The sequence below is a fragment of the Dicentrarchus labrax genome, unplaced genomic scaffold, assembly GCF_905237075.1.
Source record: "Dicentrarchus labrax unplaced genomic scaffold, dlabrax2021, whole genome shotgun sequence".
NCBI classification, from domain to species: domain Eukaryota; kingdom Metazoa; phylum Chordata; class Actinopteri; family Moronidae; genus Dicentrarchus; species Dicentrarchus labrax.
The window spans coordinates 24,109,246-24,127,477 of record NW_026136708.1 but is presented as its reverse complement, the minus strand read 5'-3'; the positions used below and the strand labels follow the sequence as shown (position 1 = coordinate 24,127,477).

At 39.2% G+C, this 18,232-nt stretch overlaps 1 protein-coding gene across 2 annotated transcripts in view; it reads left to right on the top strand.

Moving 5' to 3' along the window:
* The window catches only part of mei4 (meiosis-specific, MEI4 homolog (S. cerevisiae)), a 53,445-nt gene extending 42,359 nt beyond the window's left edge, over nucleotides 1-11,086 (top strand). For both annotated transcript variants that reach the window (XM_051409190.1, XM_051409189.1), the window contains one exon: nucleotides 10,347-11,086. In XM_051409190.1, coding sequence (XP_051265150.1) covers nucleotides 10,347-10,592 — 246 coding nt within the window. In that variant the 3' untranslated portion in view covers nucleotides 10,593-11,086. The remainder of the gene's footprint in view (nucleotides 1-10,346) is intronic.
* Nucleotides 11,087-18,232: the final 7,146 nt, after the last annotated feature.

Here is an 18,232-nt window from a genome sequence, read left to right as displayed (position 1 = left end):
AAGAGACAGGAGCTAAAACCGATCAATTCAGACAGAGGCTGAAAAGAGCTGCTCAGCTGTAGGCAGTATGAGAAAAATAATGTGTTTTTTGAACATTAAAACATCTAAATCTATTGTAGTAGAGCCACAAAATACAATTATGAACCTGAAAAGGGGAATAATATGTCTCCTTTTAATCAGATTTGTGTCAGAGAAATGGGAAAGATATGGAGTCCCCATGTGTGCTGAAGGACTGAAGCGAGTCGTGCTTTAACATCAGACTGGACCTGGCAGTTCTTTCAGACAGCCTCTCTGAAGTTGTGGTCGGGGTCAGCACAGGCCGAGCTCCTGTGCATTTAGATGGTAACACTGTGCCGACTGACAGCACCGCTGTGGAGAGAAAGCTGAAGCTTCTCACTCACGCTGTGGGCTTTCTTTTCCACTCTGGCGACAAATCAATCTCTGTCCTTGATCAGTAAATTACTGCTCTTCACACTCCCAGCCGAGCACAGCTTCATTATTACTCTTTGTCAGCCTCTCCCTCGCTCTTTCCACTGTCACTGCCTTGCTCTCTATTCTTCCTCTTTTTTTTATAAATCTTTTTTTCAATCTACTCTTTTCCATGAGGCTTGTTTGCTCTTTTATTTCATAATCTTCTTCTGTCAGTTAACCTCAATTAAATTTTTCTCCTCTCTTGTATTGGTCTTTTTCCTCTTTATATTGCAATGTTGGTACAAATTGTAGACAGAGCAACACTTCCTGGAAAAAGGTATTGATGTAAACTCTCAGAAATACGAACAGCAGGAAAGCGGTGAGTCACAGAAGGTTGGAAGCCGAATTTAGCAGTTTGGCAATTAGCACTTTGATATGCAGGTTTTTTCAAAGCAACTCTAAAGGCTTAAGAGGTCAAATCATTTGTATCCAAACTGCAGGAGCATCAGGCCAAAAAAAGGAAAGAAAAATGTCCAAAATGTATTTTTGTGTCAAGAGGAAACGTCCGAAAAATCAGGACAAAAACACTAAATGTAGCGGCACACTGTACGTGTAAAGCAGGCAGCACCTTTTGTAACTTAAAGCCCACTTCTGATCATTTAAAAATCCAGAGGACCACCTCACCAATATATATGAGACAAAGGAGACTCACTGAGCTTTTGGCGCAGCATCACTTCCAGCCATTATGAATCCAAATGTAATGTATTCAGGATCATTTCCACACTATTTGGAGCTTTTACTGACGCAGGTTTGTCTCCCACATCACTGCATCAGAGGGGATGTTAGCTAGCTACCAGGGACAAAACACACTCCTTCAAACTTTACAGGTCCTTGAAATTATGCATTTTAATTTGAGTTTTTTTTTATTTATGTGAATTCTGGTGCACATTTAGTTGTAAAAGTAACTAGCTTTGTAAGTTACCCCAAAATTCTTTTTCTAAACGTTTAACTGTTTCGCAGTACCACTGCCTCTGCGGCCCACTAGATGGCGCTCTGAGCCCCACCAGTAGCTGGTGTAATGTGTTTTGGGTATTTCACATTCGACATTTCTGTATTTGTGTTTTTGTCCTTTCTGATAGTTCTGATAATTGATTTGAGTTGTTTATCAAACTAAATGACAAACATTCAGCGGTTCAAGCTTCTAAAATGTGAGGATTTGCTGCTTTTCTTCGGCTGACATAGTAAACTGAATATAATTGGGTTTTGGACTGTTGGTCGGACAAAACAAGGAATTTCAAAACTACAAAACAAGTGTTGGCACTTTTGTTTTTTAGCTGCGTCACTGTACACAGAGCGACAGCACGGCAGGCTGTAAACTTTACCAACCAAGTCTCAAAATGACCACAGACCACAAAACTGACTGTGATGGAAGCGAGGAAGAGTGGTAGTTAACCTCTGCTGTGGTGCTGACTGTCAGCGACATCGGCTAAACCTCTTTTATTTTTATTGTTTTTCCTCATAGGTATTTTTTATTGGAGATGTAAGTACAAATACAGTATCCACAAATAACAAAATAATATCTCCTCATTTCATATCTAACAGTCTAGTGTTTATTCTGATGGTTATACAGGTTAGCAAAATAGGAAAGGAAAGGAAATTACATTTTTCCAAAGTTAATGTGACATTACATGTTGGAACCTATTTTATGAGCGGTATGCACACTTTAATTTTCTCTGACTAAAGAAATCTGATGTGTTCACATCACAGATGACAAAGAAAGGTAGGCTAAAACATGAGACTCATGTAGGCTGATACAGGAGTTTAGTTTGGCACGGAACGGAAAGAAAATGGAATGAATAGTCGAATCTTCGTCGACTGGCCACTTTCTGAGTTGAGTATAGCTCTAGTTGGATCATCGTAAATACCTTTTGGTTTGGGACAAACAAGACATTTGAAAACAATGCCATGGGATCTAAAAAAATTGACTTTTTTTTGTTCAACTATTTTCTTACATTTTATACACTAAACAATACAGCTATTGATTAAAATAGTCTGCAGAATAATTGAATTAAAGTACTCATTAGTTGCAGTGCTGTTAAAGTCCTCTTCATGTGCTCTTGTCAATCACTTCTTCATTCCTATCTTTTCTTCCGCTTGAGAAACTTTCAGGCCTCCTTAAGCAGCAGGCCGTCTGCTTGCCTGTGACCCAGTCTGAACAGTAACGAGCTCCAGGTCCAATCAAATGGACAATTAAATCCCGTTCAGGGTGCAGCTTTATAATCTCAGTGCGGCTGATGTTATCTGGGTCACGGTGCTTCAGGCTCCCTTGCTGCATACAGATCCCAGAGTTGTCTCCTTACCACAGTCCAGGTCGTCATCCACCTCGGCGCAAAAGGACTTTCACATTTCCAAATCCCACCAGTGGTAATTAACACGGCTCCTATGCAGGTACAGATAGGTCATTTCTTTTTAGACACCGTTTTTCAATCTTCTCTACAAGGAGCCCCCAAACTATGAAATTTTCAGCTGCTTCTTATTTCTCAAAAGTGTTGCATCATGTCTCATTTCAGCCTCCGAACCGGAGTAATAAGAGTTTGAATACGGACAGTTAAATCTGAAGGACTGTGTAGAAAAAGAAAAGGCGATGATAGAATTTCACAATGACACGTCTGACCCATTCTGTCATCCATTCATTCTGTCTCTTTATTGAACTTCATTTAGACTTACGTTTATGTATTATCTTTATTAATTCAGATGTGTCCAGGTTCTCTGAGAAAATGGTTAAATGATTGGTGTTGATCCCAACTCAAGGTCAATTTCCTAGCTTTTTATCTTGTGCTTTCAGCTACATTTCACAGTCTTTTTGCTTTGTAACTGCAGTAGCTGTTAAGATCTTATTGCAGGGTATACTGTTTTACTTGCCCCTTTAAAAACTGTTTTTTAGTAACAACAAACAGCTGCCATGCAAGCGAGATGCTGTCTGCTCTTGTTTTGGCACTCCATTTAACAACCCTGTTTTATGCGCCTTGCTGTCAAAGTAGCAGAAGTTTAATTACAATTACATTTCTAAGTCCATGACAAGTCCAAAAACATATCCAATAAAGTCCATAAACTTAAAGTAACCCAAATAATATAGGCAACACACGAGGAAACAAGTGGAAGCAGGCAGAAACAACACATAAGACACAAGAGGAGGAAAACTACAAAATAAAACAGGGAATAACCAAAGAAAACCAAAAACCCTAACAAAAAATAATACATCTGAGGCTGGTGGGAAATAAACAAGAACTACCCAGGTGTGTATTAAACCAGATCCTCCTCGGCTGCATTTAATTAATTTTGGCCACTAGGGGGAATAATTTATAATAATAACTCACAGAAACAACCCTGTTATATCATTGGCTTATCAAGTTTTTAGCTCTAGTTTGGTCTCCACCAACTCTTGAGATAGAATATCTGAATTGTGTAAATGTTTGTGACATTGACAGTTGTAAAGAATTTGTGTTACTGTCCTTACTGTTACTTTTTGGTTTGAAGATATGATGTCTGTAATAACTGGAATCAAGGTCACGTTTGAAAAATGGCAAAAAAAAAACTTAAAGTACCCAAATCAAAAGTGGATCCTCAGAACAGCAGCTGTGATCGTGTTACACCTCGCAAACACCGATGGTTGTGTTCATTTCTGACGAGCTGATTCTCAGGGTAGCTAATTATCACCTTTTGAGGGCACAGTTGTAGCACGGTCCTCGGTGTTGCAGGTGCAACCTCCTGCAGATATTCAAAGACTTTCTACTGTATCCTGTCACCAAGCTTCAAAGCCAGAACTCATCATCATTGTCCTCACCTGGAAAGTTGATTACAGAACAACTTTCGCCTCGACCTCAGCCTTACCCGAACCCTCGCGTCCAGCCTTGTCGAGAGGGAGGAGGGAGGAGGGATGTTTTTTTGACTTTGCGGTTTGGCCTGGAAGTGAAAAGCTGTCCTGTAACTGGCGTGGAGGGAGATGGTAGTTTATCAGAATTATTAAAAGGCGGCAGCAAATCTTGTCACTGTCAGCCTGCGGCCCGCCGGATCCCGGAGGAGTACTAACGAGCCAACAGACAGCTCAATCAGTCTGTCCTGCTGTTTTCAGCCACGCACTTAGAAAAGGAGTCTGGTCAGGATACATGCAGATGGGCCCTCTATCACCACTCCAATGTTCTCATCTCACATCTCCCATCCTTTTCATTGTGTTCTAATTGTCTTCTGCTCCTCTCTGTCGTTCTACTCTACCACTGCTATACTGTAATGATATAAGCTCCTTCATATGTATCCTACTGAGGATTGGCTCTGCACACAGTTCTTTATTGAAACACTACAACTGAATGTACATACTGAAACTAAAATAGTTTGACAGCAGTCCAGTCAAGTGGTTTCCAACCATTTTGCTTAAGGGAGCTCTTTTGTATCATTGAACTGACCAAGTGACATATTATATGGATATTTCATATTATATTCAATGTATAATAATAACAGTAGAGACCAACTGATAAACTGTACAATAAACCCAGACAATGAACACAATAACTGCTGATATTTTTAGTAACTTTTAATGCACTTCTCTGTCTGTATTATGTATTTTTTAACATACCTAAAAACAAAAAACAAAATTTAGTTTTCTTCACAGAAACAAACAAAATGTTGACATATAGGCCAACTAGCGACCCCTAGTGGGTGGGAACCACTGGTCTAGGGCAGGGGATTGAACCACAATACTTTTTGGGTATATTTTGGGGTTTTTGAGTGTGAACTAATGATTTGTTATTTTACAGGAAAATAACACCGCATGTAACACACAGTCAAATCCAATAAAATTACAATGTAAGAACCACAGCAATCGTGACGCAATGTTGATGCTGTATCAGAGGTATTGAATCCATTGTATGTACGGTGTTAAGGCAGTTAGACCTCTCCGGTGGAGCTGGCGGTCATGGCTGTTTGCGTATGTTCTTCACAGATCCTCCATCACAGCTCCCACTAGATTTTCATTCTGATTATCAAGTTTTGCTCCAGCGACTCTCACGTCAGGGCTCCATAAATCCTCTGGTCATATTAGTGTTTGACTGGTTGGAGATGGAAGTAAGAGTGGCATAAACCACCTCAACCTCCTGCATGCTGCTCTGTGTGGTTGTCAAATGAAACTGATGGTGCGGTGTTGTGATTAGAGGTGATGATTTTGTTCGAGATAGATCACATATAAAAGTGGAGACTCATCACGCACAGTTGAGTGTAAACTGGTGGTACTCCCAGATATAGACTATGTACAAAACAAATATGCCCAATTAAAAGTATGTAATGTCTGATTAGTGGTGTAGTTTGTTGTGTCTGTGACTCAAACCAGAGCAGTTTGATGTGGAGAAGCAGTTTTTAAGATAACATAAGCTCGTCATATCTTCCACTGTAGAAAAAGTGTGGTCAGGCTGTATTTTTAAGCACAATGTCTGCTGGCAGTTATGTTCCCTGTCTCTTCATATTCTTTAAAATGCCCTCTTGTTCTGCTTCAGATTACAGTGTTTGTGCAACTCGGTGGTTTTAAATGACTTGTCCTTGGATGAGGGAACTCCTGATAGAGGTGTTTATTCTTCAGGGTTTGCAGTATCATTTTGCATGTTTTCAAAAATGACAGGATATGTGCTGCCCACATTTTGATAAAGTCTCAACTTTTGAACGCCCTGGTTGACATACACCATGTAACTGTACTTTTAATGTTTTGAGTTTAGCATTATTAACACGTTTTGGTCACTAGAGCCTGACTAACATATCACCCGGGCCGAAATATCAGCTGATATTATCAAAGATAAATTCATAACGCTGTGTGTAGGATTTAGTGCCATCTAGCAGTGGAATTACAGATTGCAATTAACTGAACACCACTCACGTCTGTATTTGACGACTTGGGAATGAGAATAGTTTGTCCATTCTGGGACTGTAGAAACATGGTGGATCAACATGGAGGAAATCATTTCTTATTTTCAGGTGATTAAACACTAATGAAAACTTACCTATGAATATTATATTTCTGACAATAGATCCTCCTCAATGTTACACACTGCACCTTTAATCGTTGTGTGTATAAAATGCCAGAAAGGCTATTCTCTACAGCACTAAACTGTTGATAACCGCTAAACGATCATTTAAAAACATTTAAGATTAAAACAGATTGTTGATCAGATACTTTCAAGTCAACTTTTTCAGTGGACAATTAATTAATTATTAATTAATAATAAACAAGCCCCGCCCCTTTTTGCTCTGCACTCCTATAACAGTTGAGCAAACCTTCAACTTCCTCCTTTCCTGATATGCTATGTGCTAGGCTAATCTATGTTGAAAAGAGCCACATTTTGAAGATGGTTAAAGGTTAAAGAGACACATAAGTTAGATATTGTTAGCAAAATGCTTGTTAAGTGTCTAGCTAATTTACATCAAGTGTTGACTAGATTTTGAAATGGCTAGTTAGTTAGCGTTTTGTTACAGAGAAAAACACAAGCTTACTAGCTATCTAATCTACATTCAGCTTTAACTAGCTAGTTACAATGCTAGTGAATTACCTTGCCATCAATTGATATAGGTTAGCCCTTATAATCATCATCTACATCTTCTTTTCAATTTAGATTAGCCTAGCACATAGCATATCTAAGTACAGGGAGAGATGTTTACAGAGGATCCAAAAATGGTTGGGGCTTAGGAAGAGTCAATTAATAGATAAATAATGAATAATGTAATTAGGAGCAGCCCTAGGCATTAATCAGCGAGGTGATTGGAAATGTTTTATGGCTCAAATCTGGTTGCTGTTGAGACTCAGAAACTGAAAACCTTGCTTCAGTTGTTGTTTTTCTAGTTTAAAACAAGAAAATCTGCATATTAATTAAAGGCAAAGCCTGCAAATAGGATATACACTGTTTATTTGGTTAAAATTAAACCTTGCTTGAAATCAATCATAACATTCTCAATGTTGTAAATCCTTCATGAAACAGCTTTAATGCCCACATTTGCAGTACCATTTCATTTCATGTTTTGGTTTTAAGTTGATCATCCAGCGACACAAATCATTGTAACGTGTTGAGTTTAAAAGTGTCCGAACATCCAGAAAGTGTGCAAGGATGGAGCTCAGATAATCATTGTTTTAATGATGATTATCACTCAGAGGAAATATGTCCTTTCCATCTTGTTGACAGTTGCTCCTGCAGACAGTGTGAATATCTGACTGCCACCATCTCTTAATGGCAAATATGTGTAAATATACAGTCCCTTAATTCACACTTCAAACACAAATCTAATACATGACTGGAACCTGTTATCACACTGACAGTTATTTTAATGAGTTAACACCAGATTACTACATAAGTCTGAGTTATGCATGTTTTTAATGTTGCTAAAGATTGAAGTAAAGGTTGAAAACACAGCAGTAAAAAAGGCCCATGCTATGAATCATAAATAGTTGAGATGATTTTTCATAATAACTCACTTTTCAATGACTGTAGACTGTAAAACAAGCCATAGAGGTGGTAGCTCACCTGGAAGAGCTGGCGTCACATGTACCTTGCTGCAGCGGTCAAAGGTTCGACTGTAACCTGTAGCCCTTTGCTGCATGTCTTCCTCTCTCTCTCTCCCCCGGTTTCCTGTCACTCTACAGCTGTAATCATCTAATAAAGGCAATAAAATGTGTCAGTGTGGGATCAAGGTAAAGCTTGCAGTCCGGTGCTTCTACAGCGTCTAAAGTCCGAACCACTGCGTGACAATATAAAAATACTAAGTAGAGGGTTAGCAACAGCTAGCATAACCTCCTGTGAATGATGTTTGTATTTTTTGTTGAAATGTCTGATGTAAAGTAGTCCTACACGCTCGAACCAAAAAAAAGTCAGATTTTCATAGATTTGATGAGATTTTAACCCTAGCATTGATGTATCCCCACAGTAAAGTCATATAATTTAGTTTACAGCTCAAAACAGCTTTCAGTGTGCAGTACCTCTTTAAAATTACAATATTTACTTGAGGCTGGCTGTTTTGCATCACCAAACAACATTATGGGTCATCAATTTTAGCATTGTTTACCTCTCAAGCTAATGTAAATCCAGCTCCAAATCAGCAGTGAACTTTACTTCAGTGTCCAGAACTCCGTTATGTTTCAAACACTGAGGTTCAATGTGGTTTCTGGTGACGCTAATCCAGACTTTAGTGCATAGCTGGTATTTCAGGAACCATTAAGGCAACATAAGGAACACACTGCTGACATTTTGTGCAGAGCCAGTACAATGTTATTTGATCACACTTGTTAGTTGTTAATCGTTGTTGTGTCAGCAGGAGAATTCTGTCTTAAATAATCTGTTAGTGCAGCCGGAGAAACACTCTTCAAGCTGGCAAAATCGAAAAAGTGAATTGTGAGATATAAAGAAAAAGGTGTTCTAGCTCTCCAGAGCAAAGTGCTAAGTGACCCAATCCTGATGGGGTCTAAGTGGTTAGTGTGTGTGTGTGTGTGTGTGTGTGTGTGTGTGTGTGTGTGTGTGTGTGTGTGTGTGTGTGTGTGTGTGTAAGGGGTTAAGGGGGTGTTGTTGTCACATTCTGTCAGCTCTCTGAAAGCGTAAGCCTGGAGGAATACCTGACAACCATCTGGCGGTTGTTTTTCTCTGTGACATCTTTCACACACAGAAACTTTCACATGCATTAAACTCAGGCACACACACACATTTACACGCCGAGATGCAGCCTGGAAGGACTCCAGCAGCTTCTGTTTATTTGAATAATTAACATTTGGATTGCAGGGTTTTGTGTATTGTATGCCTTGAACTTGACTTGGTGTGCAGTCTGAAAACAGTCCCACCTTGTACCTCATATTTCTGCTCTCATCTGTTTTTAAATGTTGTGTGCATGTATTTGCAGCATGTTGATGGATTACTCCACTGTTGGTTTATTTGAGTAATGATACCACTGTCTCGTCCTTGGATGGATTGATCAGAAATATCTAGGCCGTCATGTAGTTTAAAGGACTTCTTTAATGTCTTGGCTGCAGTATTTCCTACTAGCAGAGGATGTATCTCTGCTGGTTGACCCTACAGGATGTGCCATTGTGGAGGCTGCTGCTCCGAGATGTTTCCAGAAGGTTGTAATGGCAGCAGGCCATGATCCTATTAGTCGACATCAAAGATGAAGGAAGCTGTCAAGATTGGGTTTGGTTAGCCCACGGGACCGAGTTGTAAAAGCTTCCATGTATGTAAGTACGTTTGCCACGAGATCTGCCCAGGAGATCCTGTAGAACTTAACATATGTTGAAAATATAGGCATGAAATGCAAATAAAGTCTACAAAACTCCTCAACAAAACTGAGTCCAGTTTTAACAGATGACTAGACGCCTCGTCGACAAGGCACAGCTGAAGACCTAGTAAAAAACAGTAACACATACATACATCCTCTGTAGGCCGTAAAGATAGAAATGCGCCGTTTTTTTCTGTTTGATACAGATACCGTCATATACCATATACTTGAGTGAAATGTCTGCAAGTTATGGACAAATAGAAAGCACCCAAGCCTAGTGCCTGTTGTCTGGCAGTCGGTATAACCGTTGTTTTAGCAAAGAAGCCACTCAATAATTGGCTTTTCCATCATGCCTTTAGCAAACTGCAAACTGAATTTACGGCGTGAGTAGATTTCCTCCCTCTGGGGTATTCTGGTAATGTGGAGGGCCAAGGTCATTGGTACGAGCCATTTGGTCCTCGTGTCACAGAAGGAGAGCTGTGACTGAATAACTTTCCTTGGCCGGATGTCTGAGCACATGCAACTGTACAGGTTGCATGTACAACCTTTCCCTTCCACTTCTCTCAGTTTATATCATCCAACAATGATCCATTTTGGAGGTGGTTATCAGAGGCTTTTGCAGCCCTAACACTGACTTTACTTTCCAGGTGCGGGAGAGCTTTGGGCTCATCAAGTTTCCCATGGACCAGTATCAGAACTCGTGCTGCTTGTTCTGGATCCTGGAGGAGCTCCTACAGAAGTCAAAGGTACCGTGCAGGGTGGAGGTAGGGTCGGAGCAGGCCGGCTTCCTGAGCCACTTGGAACGCCGCATCTTTCTTTTGTCAAATGAGTTTCCCATGTTTTCTATCTCCATGTGGAGGATTGGAGGTCTCCTCACCGTCTCGGACAGATAAAAGCCCCCAGGTGCAAGTTAAAAGCAGGCCACATTCAGAGGTTTGCTTTCCCATTTTGTGGCTAGGTGCGACTACATCATATTACCAAAGGACCATAATGTTCAAAACTAGTTGAAGAATAAGTAAAGTGTTTTATTTCTATTCTTGTCAACAAATCTCTCAAAACAACCAAAACCAGCTGTGACTGTACCTGCTTATATATCTGCTTCCTCTGTGCCAGTTCCATTGTGTCCAAAAACTATTAATAACTCATAAATGTTCCATCATTACCATGACCACACACACCTTTTTTTATTTATACACCATCCTGCTGCCACAAATACTCACTACAGCAGTGGTTCCCATTCCTGTCATTGAGAAAACTGACTGTATTTTATGTATATTTCATATTATTCTTCAATAATAACAATAACAGTAGAGGACAGCTGATAAACTGAACAATTAACCCAAACAGTGAACACAAGAACTGCAGGAAGTTTGTGTAAAACCAGAGATTTGGATGAATTTGAGAAGATTATTTCTTATGTTATATATTTATATATATATATATATATATATATATAGATATATTTATAATTAATATATAGATATTTTTAGGAGCGTATTATTAGAATATATATATATATATATATATATATATATATATTAATAATGTACTATCTAAACCTAAGAGAAAAAAATACAAACAACATGCTGAGATATAGGCCTACTGTGTATATTTTTAAGTTTTCTTACACCCCTAAAAGTCCTAAAGCAACCCTAGTGGGGGTCCCAACCTTCCCAAAAAATGCTCAAAATTCATCCAAATTGCTTGTTTTGCACAAACTTCCTGCAGTTATAGTGTTCACTGTTACAGTATATCAGTTGTTCTGTATGTGTTGAATACAATATGAAATATCCATAAATATATTTGATATGCCACTTAGTCAGGGATCATCAGTTTACTCAATAATAGAAAAGGACTCCCTTGAGGAAAGAGTTTGGGAACCACTGCACTAGAGCACCAAATGTATATTAATCTGCCACTGAAAATAGTCCAGCAAATGAACAATTTCCTCCTGTTTGTTTAAAAGAACAAAAACTACAGTGAGCTGCTGTTTAAGTAAATTACTGAACCTCTTGTGAGGTGTTAGATTCACGTCTTCAGTGGGAACCAATGAGCTGAGAAAGCACTGACAGATGGACAAACACAAAGCTGGTTTTGGTCTTTTTGTGGGACTTGTTGACAGTTGAAACATATTGAATATTGTAAAGAAATAAAGGTTATTCTGTACAACAAATTGAAATACTGTGCACAATTTTGGCATACGTTGTTATTATCCATCTCAAGCCAAGAAAGTTTAACATGGGAAAAGAAATACGTACTAAATCTGAGAATTTGAAGGGATTCTGTCAAAATGTGGACATTATTTCTCTGTTTGCTCTAAAATCATTGTTGACATGTAGGTATTTGCTAAATATCTGCACAATACACTCTTAATGAGGATTTTAATCTTTTTACAGGCTTGTTGAAACTTGTGAAAAATATCAGCAAAACATGGCAAATGTTTGTACTTTAGTTTGTTTCAATTTGTTCATTCTGCTAAATGGTATGAAATGCATAACTGCACAACTGAGTGGAGCAATTAAATCTGATATTTTCTAATAGTTTATTTATTTATTCCAACATTCAATATGTCTGTAATTGAGTCATTTTATTATTGCCAGTAAAATTGTTTTACAACTGACATTTCAGTGTTATCGGAGGTTGAAGTGCTGTTGCTGGTGAAAGCCACAAAATTACTTATAATTCTTGTTAAGTACTGATAGTTTGGATTCTTCCTTGACTGTCTGTAGTGGATCGACGAGCGAGTGCTTACAAAGGCCTTTTTAATTTATTTATTTTAGTTGAGGCTTTTAACATCATTCTTCTGCATGGATATTAGAGGGTGTTGAGTAAATGGGAGATATCTGTTGTGTGTTAAAAGTGTTAAAGCTTGGCTCTAAACCACTAAACAGTGTTCCTAAACTGTGTATAAACACTGGAGCTATGTTTTATATGTTGTTTTGTTGTGCACTTGGGATGGAGAGAAGATGAAGCTCAGGGAATGAGCAAGTGAGAGCTGCTCCAACTCAACCACACAGCACAGGCCGAAAACAACAAGAACTCAACTCCCATGATCCCACACTGCTTCACCACCTCATCAAACTTCCTCTTATTGTTCTAATATGGGACTTTTTAGAGAAATTTGAGGGAGTAAATCAAATAAGAAGGAGGTAAATAAAAATATTTTGAGAAGTGAGACCGATTCTACCCCATCCCCAGTGGAAACTACGCCCTGATTTGTTCAAGTATTGAAAGTGCTTCCACCCTCTGCTAATGGTTTCGGCCTCTGTTCCCTGATGCTCTGAGCTTGTTAGCCTCTCATCATTCCCTGGTCTGTTTCCTACCCTCTCCAAACCGAGTGCCTCCACCTGCAGCGATGTTCTCCTCCCCACTGCTTATTTGGTGTCTCCAATAATGGCCCAAGCATGAGCGCAGCTAAATAAGTTTCCTGGTTCATCACAAATTACCAAAGGCTCACGGGCACTCTGCCGTGCCGATAGCCATCGCTCCCATTGTGTCTGCTTTGGGTTTCTGCCCGTCTCTGTCTGTGATCTCCTCATCTTTCATATCCTGTTGAGAGCAAAGGAGGGATGGGCTGCGCTTTAAAAAATAAAAATGGACTGCTCATACGTGCGCTGATGGTTAATGTGCCTCCGTGGTGAAGTGAATCCGTCTCATTCTGCGGGGGATTGACGGGCACAGACATGGCGGGTTGCGTCATCAGCAGAGAACCCCGGAGAGAGTCTCAGCACGTGTATGAGCTGTTTAGAGTAGAGGAGATTAATGCTTGGATAATGAAAAAACCTGCTTGTATATTGATAACAAGAGAAGATCTGCTGCTGAAAGTCTGCTGATATTCTAGATGTTTCTGTTAACAAATCCCATGAAAAAATCAACAATCAGTTTATCCTACTAACAGGTAGTGCCTGTGTAATCCGGATATATCTTACTCCTCTATGCCACTGACGGCTGCACAATTAATAGTATGAAGATCATGATCTGGATACATTCCTCTGTGTAATCTCATCTATGTGACAGCATTCCTCACTGTTGGCATTAGCAGGGAGAACCACTGCATCAAACCAAGCACTCCCGATATCTCCTTAAACTTACATCATGTGACAAGAAGAGGGGGCAGGACATTGATATAAATAACTCAAATGTGCAAAAGAAACCGACAGTGATGGTGAGGAAGAACGATTTCTTCATCCTGGTTCTGACAGGATCTCTGTGCAGTCTGCTGTTTGGAAGCAGAGTCAGAAAACACCTGCATTACTTTCCATGCTAATGTAACACCACAAGTTTTACAACGTCACACACAAATTCTGTATGTCCCTCAAACATCGAGCCGACCATAGCGGGAAAAATACTATCACACAAGTTAGCCAAACATATCTGTAGTGGTCACCACTGCAAAACAAGGTGTAGGAGCCACTGACACTTAAATTTATATTGCTCATTTTTAATTTATCACATTTATTATATAGGTTCTATTATACCACGGTCTGGGTGAATACTGGATTCTGATAGGCTGCTGGGTGTCGGGCGGTCCTGCCCTCCCCGTCCGGCATTATCCCTCACATATTATTTAAGGTTACCAAAGTTAATGTATATTTTGAACAATGTGTTATAGGTTATTCTGCTCTTAAAGGGCCAGTGTGTAGGATTTTTTTTTACTGTCCAAATTATTAATCAATGAGCCGAATATTAACAGACACTTTTTTTTTTTTTTTTTAAGAAATTCACTAGTTTAACTCCTAAATGACAATACTCTCTCCGTTAAAAACTAATCCAGAAAATAACATGCAGATTATTCAAAAATGAAAAGAATTGTTGGTTGCAGCCTCCATCATCTGACTGTTACTCATGAGATCAAAGCTCTGTAGTGGGGTTGTATGAAGTACTTATGTGTAGTCAGTGTACCCCAGTTTGGAGAAGCACACAGGAGTAACAACAAGTAAGCTAAGTGATGCACGGCTGTGGATGGGTGCTGCAGAAAAACTTATTTTAGCCTCATAATAAAATCAGTCTACCTGTGCGCAATATTAAGCATATTTTCCCTGCTTTACCTTGCCATCAGATCGCCCTTTCTGATGGGAACCTGAAGCATTTTTATTTCTTTCTCCAAAACCACCAGAGTCCTTTGACAAACAGTAATTTGGCGAACTGTAGTCGAGACATAACCTGACCAGACATCAGTGTTTTGGGGCACAGGTAACATCTGGCTCTACGTGAGCTGAGTGGTAGTAGGGCACTATAGTGCTGCTCACAGGGTGTGAAAAAGCGTGTTGTCACTGTTCCATTACCATGAACACACACGTTTAGGGAAGTCAGAAAGTACTGAGAGAGAGACTGACACATTGTTGGTTTCTGTATTTTCATGGGATTTGTTGCCAAGCTTTATCATTTAAAGATTTTTGCTATCCACACTTTTAGAAGAGCTCTAAATGAGTGTCCAGCAGTGCTTTGCATCACTCAGCAATAAAATACTGTAGCCATAATGAAAAGCATGAAAAGCTTGAAATAAGGTAAGAACATAAATCAGTGAGGCTGTAAAGTGGCTTAGTGTGCAAAGCCTGCAGAAAGCGTTAGCAGATTGTGTAAATACTGCTTCACTAAGGCATATCCACACCCTCCCATCCCAACTGGATGATTTATGAGCTCTCTTGACTGCTTAAATCTGCACGACCTTGATTGATATGAAAATTAATTTTCCATATGTTCAGTCGCTGCTGTTATAGATCAAAATATCTTTGATGGCCGGTCCTGTAGGCAGGCTGGTCCTGTAGGCAGTCCAGTGCTGGTGGGTTGTTGACCTGCGTTGGCAGACCATTTAAAGTTTGATCATTTAGAGGTTATTAGGGTTTTTTTCCCAATAGGAATAGAAAAAAGATTGTTTCATAAATTCAGCTTCATCCTCTGTGTGTTTTTATGGATGACAAGGAGTTCAGACAAGCTAGAAAAGTCGAGCTTTTACCGGAGTTACTGCGGCTCAGGGGATCATTTGTGTGCCTGATTTAACAAAAGAGTCTAACAATGAGACAACAAAATAGACTGTGTGGAGGTTGATGTGATATATTCACCAAAAACAGAGATTTGTATTCTTAACTTGTGGGAGAATTGATTTAAAGAAACATTCGTCACAATCCTTTGAGCAAGAGACGAGGATTAAACCTCTGCATGTCCGAGTATTTTGAATTTAAAAGAGAGCTGAAAAGGGGATATGAAGAGCTTCCTTTTTATCCGTAAGGACTGAGGATTTTTGATCTGTCTGGGCTGATAAAGATGACTTTTAGAGGCTTTCTGACCTTTATGGATATACAAACTAATTGATGCTCTTCCAGATGCTTAGTGTGTGATGTTGCGGATTACTGGCCTTATTTGACAGCTGTTTCAGAAATCAACTGTAACGGCAGCTAATGATTTTATTACCGGAGAGCAATTAGCGCACCAGATTAGACCCTCAGAAAGATATTCATAACTGTTCTGGGAAATTCTCGTTGAAAAGAGAGGATGCCAGATGAACTTGTTGGAAACAATCTCAAAAATGATTCTCTCTGGACGAAAGCCAGATAAATATATTTTGTGGACTGAAAAACAGAATGCTTGTTTTCTCACTGACAGTCATGTATTATGGATGTCAAAGAAATGGGTTTGATAACAAGTTGAATTCACTCCAAACATTACACCTGCAAATGCACAAAAGTACTAAAAGTGCAAACTCATATTTGTTGAACAATAACAATAATAATAATAAACACTAACAGATATTATATCTGTATATTAAAGCCTAAAGTGAGGATACAGAAAATGAATGTGTTGCTGGTTAGGCCCCAAACAGACCTTTTTCACAGCAGCCATTTTAACATGAAAGAGTAGTAAACACAGGTGTTATCATTGACATATAAAAGATGGACATTTGTACTGGATACGGCCACTCCCATGTTTTGCAATTCAGATTTGGAGTCTGCAGGGCTCAGCTGTCAATAATATCTTCAAATAACTTATTAAAACCAAAGTGATTATAAAAATGAACATTTGAACAAACATCAGTGTTATAGACCAGATGTTCTGGTCATTGGTACCAGTAGGAGCTTGTAAATTCACATTTTAATCTATCAGAATCATCTTTCTTATGTTCAGGTTGTGGTTGAGATAGACTGCTACTCAAACATGTTCTTCACAGGATGGATGGAAAATAAAACCCACTTGATAATAATAGTAAAATCAAGATAAAAAAGAGAGTTTTAAAAGAAGTGCAGCAATACATACGTGTTCTTGGAGTGAGTTAGTGACATAGCTTGGTTCTTGCCCATTATTAAAGGCCTTTGTATATAAGGAGGAGGACCTTATAAGCAATTCTAAATGTTACAGGATGCCGGTGCAGAGCAGCTAAAACTGGACCAGTGTGCTCTCTCCTTTTGGTTCTGGTTGTACAAACTTAAGTTGCAAATGCTGAAAGTTGAACCCAGTAAATATTCGATTAGTGGATTCTCTTTTGGATTTAAATGAAATTGCAGTCGCACCCCAATCCTAGACATGATGTGATCTCTGACGTGTTTTGTGGTGTTGATTCTAGTGGTACTTCAGGAGTTTTGCTCTGCACTTCCATAGAGTTGGAGGATTCACAAGAGACTGAAATGAACAAAAGAACATGCGTTTTGCATTCAGTTCCAAAATATAATTAAGGTTTCTCATAAAATCCAAGCATGGAGGCATTTGTTGTCCAATTGTTCCTTTAAGGTTTATTCCTGTGGTGTTAAAAATATTTCTTTGAGCTGGAAAGCTTCGAATAAATCTGTTTCCTGTCCCAGGAGAACTAATAGTTCTTGAAACTCGCTGCAGGACTGTTGATGTTCTTCCAGTTACAAAAACTGTTGGGTGTACCTCTCTGTTAGTTCTTCAACACCCCCCAAATAACCTGCTGTCAGATAATTTGAGCACAAACAGCCAGTCACTGCCTGTGTCATGCACTCGCAGTCAGGCTGATGAATGTAATCTGGTTTAGCGAACTGTAAATTGAGGACGACTTCTGCTCGTTCATCTTCATTTGACAGGTTTTTGCATTGCTGGGAAATGACAGCATTATTTTCACCTCAGCCAATCGACACATTACTTCTCTGCGTATCAGTACAAATACACAGAGGTGGAAGAGACATCGTCTATCAATCTCAATATACAAAATGAGAGCTCTTTTCAATGCACACTCCGCTGAGCAATATCATGGTGGTGTCAGGATTAATGCACATTTCTAGTTCCTCTTGTTTATCATTTTGTAACCCAGTGATGATAGACGTCGTGTTCAGTGACTGAACATTCAAAGGAACAGCTCTCACCCTCAAGGTCCATCATCTTAATCATTTTATGAGCATAAATATCTCATACTGATTGAACCTTAACACTAATTGTGAAGCCAAAAAGCTTGCTGTGCCACTGACTCAGATTTGTGTGTGAATCCATCCTGCCTGGTTAGACAGTCCAGCAAATGGACGATTTTATCTCTAATTCAGATTAATTTGACAGCCAGCATCTGTCCTCCTGGGCTTCCCGCTGG